At 35.6% G+C, this 6,921-nt stretch overlaps 1 protein-coding gene across 1 annotated transcript; it reads right to left on the minus strand.

Moving 5' to 3' along the window:
* Positions 1-733: 733 nt before the first annotated feature.
* LOC119191771 (acetylcholinesterase-like) lies at positions 734-6,638 on the minus strand. The gene is made up of 4 exons (XM_037445639.1): positions 6,478-6,638; positions 4,272-4,461; positions 1,180-2,492; positions 734-953 (listed from the first exon to the last, which is right to left on the minus strand). Exons 2-4 carry the CDS (start codon positions 4,398-4,400, stop codon positions 782-784), a joined length of 1,614 nt encoding a protein of 537 aa, XP_037301536.1. The 5' UTR covers positions 4,401-4,461; positions 6,478-6,638; the 3' UTR covers positions 734-781.
* Positions 6,639-6,921: the final 283 nt, after the last annotated feature.

Raw genomic sequence — 6,921 nt, forward strand, 5'->3', positions numbered from 1 at the left:
GTCTCGGTATCCGCCATATTAATGTTTGAGAATACACTTAAGAATCACATCGATGGGGATATTAGATGTTCAACTTCACGCTAAGGTTTCGGCCTTATTTATTTTGCTTAGAATATACAGTCACGCCTTTATCTTCGAAGGGGTAGGCAGAGGCGCAACTGGTGCACTCTAACGGCGTGCGTATTCTGTTCCATGATGTGATAGGGAGCGAGTTTAACGCCATATGGGGCACCAATTTCAGACTTCGGGTTGATTTCTTCGAAATCTGTCTGTGTATATCCAGGTCCCATTGGACCATGGCCCATTGGCCGGGATAGTAGTATCGACTGTCGAGGGGTAATCATCTCTCGTCAGTCAACATTCTATTGGACCTCACTCCACTTACTATCAGGTACATTGGGGTCACTTTGGCGTGCTCGTGTAAAAAAGGCGGTGAAAATTAGCAGATAAATGTATTTAAAGGCAAAGTCGGTTGTATTTAGTAGTGGTCTGATATGTATTGCTTGCTTTAACTGTTTGTAATTGTTAGAGTTAGTAGAGACATTGTTTCACAAAGTATGTACTGTTGTTTGTCACACATAAAATGAAATAAGTAGTTCTCGTGAAGTATGCCCTAGCTTGAACAAATGGTTTGGAATGTTTCACCACTTTGTGTAGAAGTCCGAGTGTACAGTTTATCTTTCTACTTATCCTTTGAGGCGTAGGATCTAACATGGTTTATAATGACATGGTATACCTTCAGGTAATATAATTTTATTCCATTAAACCTAAATAATTAAAATTAGGGAGTCCATTCCGGTAGGTATTGTTTGAAGACATCTTCCCACAAATCTATATCTTCTTTATCTGGGTTAACGCCTTCCACTAACTGGTTACCAATATCAAGATAGTTTTGTTTTTCGATAGTGTAAGGAGACCATTTTACGCCTAGACAGTCATCAGGTGTTGGGTTTCTGTAAAAAAATAATGAAATATAACATTTTCCCATTGTTAACTCTAATTTCTGTTGGGCCTTTTCTCCTGCCGATAATCTTATTCAGGTTGTAAATTTTGCTTTTTATCTTAGTATCTTATTCTTACTAATATTATGAATGCATAGTTTGTGAAATGTTTGGTTGATTGTTAGAAGTAAACGCAAAACAGCTAAGTGGATTTTATTTGAATAAGTTAATGACTTACCCATATTTAGCAAAGTTGGTCCACAAAGTCGTAACTCTTTTAATTATTTCGTGGACAGGAGAATCTTTGTCTAACTTGGAAGGTATAGCTTTGCAGGGAAACAGATACGGAAGATCGTCAGCATGACAAGTCACGGGCTTGTCTCCAACGACTTTACCGAGACCAAGCATGTGGGCTAGGAAATTCCTTTCTGTTTTGCAAGTGAATTTGTATAAATAAGTTTTCTTTTTGTTCTTCGCACAGATCTTCGCCTGCAAGACTATTCCTTGTAAGAACATGTCAAACCCCATACATTTAAACATAGCATCACGGTCTTCCTCAGTAACTATTGGGTTCTTTACGTAGAATTTCTTCAGCTTGCGCGCTACTTCGAACTGGTCTTTTAAGCTACAGCGGATAGAAATCGGCTTAGGCACGAACGTGTCGAGGTACTTGTTCGCATTTGCCAATAATTTCTCCACAGAATTTTCTGGACTCACCACTACCATTAGTCCTTCATCATCTGTGTAACCAATTACGACTTCTACGTCATGCATCTTGTTTTTTAAAGCGTCTACAACATCGCCGTAGAAAAACCTCTCATTATTGCCGAATTGCTTCTCGTCAACCACGCCGAAGCTGAGCTCGTATTCCTTATCAATCTTCGACACTGGTGCTTTTATATTAATGAGCTTTTTTAATGGTTGGTTATTGAAAAACTCATACAAAGCTTTGTCTCCATCTGACTGACAGCCGAGTTGTCTCGCTAGTATTAAAGCTCGTTCTCTTGGTTCGACTGGATGAGACCACCAATTAGTAGCCGCTCCACTTTGGATAATAGCTCTTTTGAACAGCCCCTTAGTCATTGGCGATATTAAATGAAAGCTGACGCTCGCCGCTCCCGCGCTTTCTCCAAATATTGTTATATTCTCAGGGTCACCACCAAAACTACTAATGTTTTTTTTGACCCACCTCAAAGCAGCTACTTGGTCCTTCATGCCCGCATTTCCAGGTATATCTTCTGTGTCAAGGCTAAGATATCCTAAGACCTCAAGTCTATAATTAAAGGTAACAAGGATAACATCGTGCCTGATCAAATACTCTGGGCCGTATAAATCATCACTCCCGCTGCCCCAGACGAAGCCTCCCCCATGAATCCAGAACATGACTGGTAAAGGCTTTGCGGGCTTGATATTTGGAGTGTAGACATTAAGGTAGAGACAATCTTCGCTTCCAAATGGCTCTGGCCCAACCGTGAAATTGACTTGGTAGCATGGATTTCCAAACTGCTTGGCACTGAGAACTCCTTCCCATGGCTTTTTGGGTTGCGGTGCCTGAAATAAATAAAATACAGAGTTAAAAACTTTTAATGCCGTTATCTGGATGGTGTCAAGGCAAAATAATGTTATATTATAAAATCAGAAGTGCAGGAGCATTCACGGTGTTAAAGTAATTTTTTTTAAATATAAATATAGTTTACCGCCACGCTTCGACTTCATGCTGATTAGTCGGGACAAAAGATAACAAAATATCGCGAAAACAATCCGTTAAGTAGTTGTACTACAATATCAAACTTTCGCGTAAACATAAAAAAACGATAATGGTTCTATGTAGTTATTTTTTAAATTTTAGTAGATTTGAAAATGACCACTAAGTTGTTTATGCTAATAACACTTCTGTTACCAACAGACGCTTCTACAAACTTAATTGTGATGTTTTATACCTAATTAGAAAGGTGAACAAGTAAGGAAGTTAAACGTGTTTAGTAAATATATGCTAATATATTCTTTAACATAATTTGCAGTTTTGTAAAACTTAATTGAATAAAATACAAAATTTGATAGGTTTCATTTAATATTTATTATATGTATATATGAAATTTATCGTAGCTTTTAAACATTTTATTGTTAATTATGAAAGCCTAAAACGTTATTAAACAACATAATACCTAACCCCATATATTATTTTTATTTTTAAATTGAATTTTATTCATTCTGTTGCTATATTTCAAAATTACATGCTCTTAATACGATTACGCTAATATTTCCAGTGACGGTCCGAAGTGTACACTTTGGACCGTCTCGCCGTATCATAATTGTATAAGATAACGCAATGGTTTCAAGATGCAATTAAACTTATTAATTGTTGGCATTGCACTTGACGACAGTGACGCTTATGCTATTTTAAGTCTTTATACAGTACTAGATGGAGTTTCTTTGTTGTTCCTTGTATTACATGGTAGGCAAGGGGCTGGTGGGTTGCTTAGTAGTAAGATATGCTGCCGCTTTATACCAGGTTATGGTGTCAGTCGAACCGGCCTATTTACGTAAATTTTATTGTCTGAAGTACAGTTCCAACACTTATATATTATATTTTATGTCTCAAAGTGACGAGCGAACTACCATTCCACGCAATGCTTTGTAATACAAAGTTTAGGTTTGCTATTGTATATCCATTTGTATTAAAACAATGAAATTATCTCGAAGACTTGCAAAGACGTTTGCTAATCAGTAACGTTCTCGAAGTATTGAATATAACTCGATCAATGTTATCATACAATAATCTTATTTTGTTTTGATAAAAAATATTATCTTATTTGGTGATTAAACGCAGAACATGGAATATGGTTAGCTCAGAATATTTATAGAACATAACATAAGTCAATAAGTGAAGTTTATTTTTGTTTCTCTGGTCAAAGAATTAAAATTTGTGTGATTTTTTTGTTTTAGTATTTTTAAAGATTATTATTAGTTTGAGACTTTTGTAGGTACATTACGAGACGATCATGCCGGTCAACTAATGGAAGTGGTACTACCGCTTATAAACAGTAGCAACACTATACAAAATAAAGTACTACGTGTTTCTCTACTACGTCACTCTAACACATAAGATGTTCAAATTTAACATTTTTGTCTCAGGGTGACTAGTGCAGTGGAAAAAAAAAACAGGATATCCCAAAACTGTCCCGTATATACCAAAGATAATCATTCTACGGAATGACCCATTAAAAAGTATGAACATATTATGTACATTGTACCTAGTTTTGGGGGCGTTAGTCCCTAAAACTGGATACATTCATAACAGTAACGCATTCTTAATAAACAGTACAGTACCTTGAATCTCAAATCTCCAACAGGCGGTTCGGCGTACGGTATTCCTTTGAAGCTGCAGTAACTCCCTCCGAGATCACTTTCCAGGATCTCTCCCTCCAGTACGCCCTCCCTCACTGTCACTTGAACCATCTTGACAAAAACGTACTTCAGACGTATCCACTACTTATATAGTTGCGTTATCAATGTTTATCTGTTGATTAAATATTGAGTTAGTAATGTAAATTCATTAATGCAGTTTGTTTATTGAAGTTTCGAAATTACTAATTGGTTTAAATATTTTATTTCTCGTTGTACGTTATGTCGTGTTCGATTTTAGATAAATAAAGATATGTTCAAAGTAATTACGGTATAATATTTGCATTTTGTAGTCAAAGAGGGAGTGGTGACCGGTATTGAGATTACTTGAAAGCATTGAGCACATATCTGACATTATTGATAAAGGCCAGGTTAAAAGTACCCTGGACCGGCGGGAATGAGAAGGCTGATGAAGGTCGAGGAAGCGAGAGAAGTGTGCCAGGCAAGTGGAAATCCATTGTCTCTGGCTACCCTGGGATAGAGATATGTAATGTAAAATATTCCCCGGAATAACTGTTCTACTGTGTATCAAACCTTTGATACGTATTCACAAAACTTCGTATCGTTACTATTTTACAATATAAGTAAACTTATATGTTGTTTATATTCTAATTAGACTGTCTCGATGGCATAGTTGCATTGCGTGCGCAGTATGACTAACGCACTGATGTCTGGGTTTCAAATCCCAGGTGGGGCAGTGATGTTGGCTTCGTCTATTCAGTATCAGGCCGAGGTTTGTTAATGTGCCCGGTAAATTGCAACAGATCTGTCCTCTATTTCATGGGACTTAACATAACTGGCGAAATATGGGTATGTTACACTTCTGCTTACCCAGAAATGAGAAAATGGCGTGATGCTATGTATGCACATTCTAGTCAACGTAACACAAATTTGCCCCAAAGTTGCGTTCCAAATGCTATGTTGATTCTTTTTATGGATTATGTTTTATTAACATTAGGTACGATCTAATGTAAATTCACATCAATTACTTTAACTACAAGGAAATAAGGATATAAAAACATAAAACGTTTCAAAGAACACACTATGGATATTATTGCACGTGAAAAAAAAATATAAAACTATAATTTTTTATCGTTAAATTATTTAAATTAAATACCAGCCATTTGGGCATTGGTGATGACAACAAAGAAGTCATTAGTGTCACAAAAATCCTTTCTTGGAAAATAATAATTTACCACATGCTGCAGCTCGCTGTAAGGCCAAAGAACTTAAATATAGATTCGTTTGGGTTCGTGATGGTAAAATTTGTATGCGGAAGAACAAGGAATTGAATTATATATTTTATAGCATATAGGCTTGCGTTTTACCACTATCTAGCCTCATGGTAAGTGATGATGTGGTCCGGCGCGGCGGAGCACGCTTGTCTAGAAGATACTTATTCACTCGTGCCTTGAAGATCACCAATTTATAAATATCGGGAAATACAGACTGTTAAAGAGTATCCACATTAAGAATACTAATATGAATATCACTTGTCATAACACCGCATTGTTTGTACTAGTGCTTCGTTATAATTTAAATTATCGTTTGCATCTATAATTGTATAAGTAGCATTGAAACAAAGAGCTGTTGTAAGCTATGTTAATGTTAAGACATAATGGTGTTAATAGTTGATGCTACTTTAATAAATGAATAAAAACAATTGCAATATTAACATAGTTAATAGTAATTGCATGGGAATTGAACTCGTAACAGATCAATTCTGTCCACAAGTCAACATGAACGGTCTGTGTCGGTTAATGGATGAGGTTTATATATTGAACATTATTTGTTATACATTAAAATTAATCTTTCGGATTTTATCGCGGTTTTATTGTTTTAGTTAACCTACAGCTAAAATTTAAAAATTGTATAATTGTAAAATGTAGTTAAGTCTTGTAACTTTGACTTTGGGGATGAACAACACCTCAGTTCCCCATGACCACCAAGGCTGCAAAGTCTTCGAAACGTCGGGAGAAAAGTCAAACATTAAAACCGCGATAAAATCCGAAAAATAGTGTAATTTCAATGTGTAACATTCGCGTAAACATAAGAAATCATTATTATTTGTTATACTTAAAACTACCGTAATAAATTCATATTTTGATTACAGATTGACTCTTTTACTCACCTTTCGTTATTTTTAACCAAAACTGAGATAAGGGAAGCTGTTTAAGTCACAAAAGACGATTGGTGATAATTCTTTAAACTTTAAACACTGGTTAACTTATCAGTAATTTGACATGTCTTTATGTATATGAGCGTTGGTCTAGTTTTGTGAATAAAGTTACGGGCGAAAAGAAATCAGCAAAACAAATTCTGAGTAAATTATTCGGGAAATATGATTATTGGAAAGAATCTTAATGATTCTATTTTAATATTTACGTTTTATGAGGTAAAATAATTTGCTTATCAAAATTAACGGTGAAACTTATTTTGTCAAATTAGACTGCCCTACAGTCGGGCCGTTGAATGCATTCGCGGCGTCTGTCAGAGGGTCACATTTTCATTTTATATTATTATCAGGGTTCAGTACCTCAAAAGGGACCTTTATAGGATTACTTTTCGTTCGTCA

The sequence above is a fragment of the Manduca sexta genome, unplaced genomic scaffold (assembly GCF_014839805.1).
Source record: "Manduca sexta isolate Smith_Timp_Sample1 unplaced genomic scaffold, JHU_Msex_v1.0 HiC_scaffold_1902, whole genome shotgun sequence".
NCBI classification, from domain to species: domain Eukaryota; kingdom Metazoa; phylum Arthropoda; class Insecta; order Lepidoptera; family Sphingidae; genus Manduca; species Manduca sexta.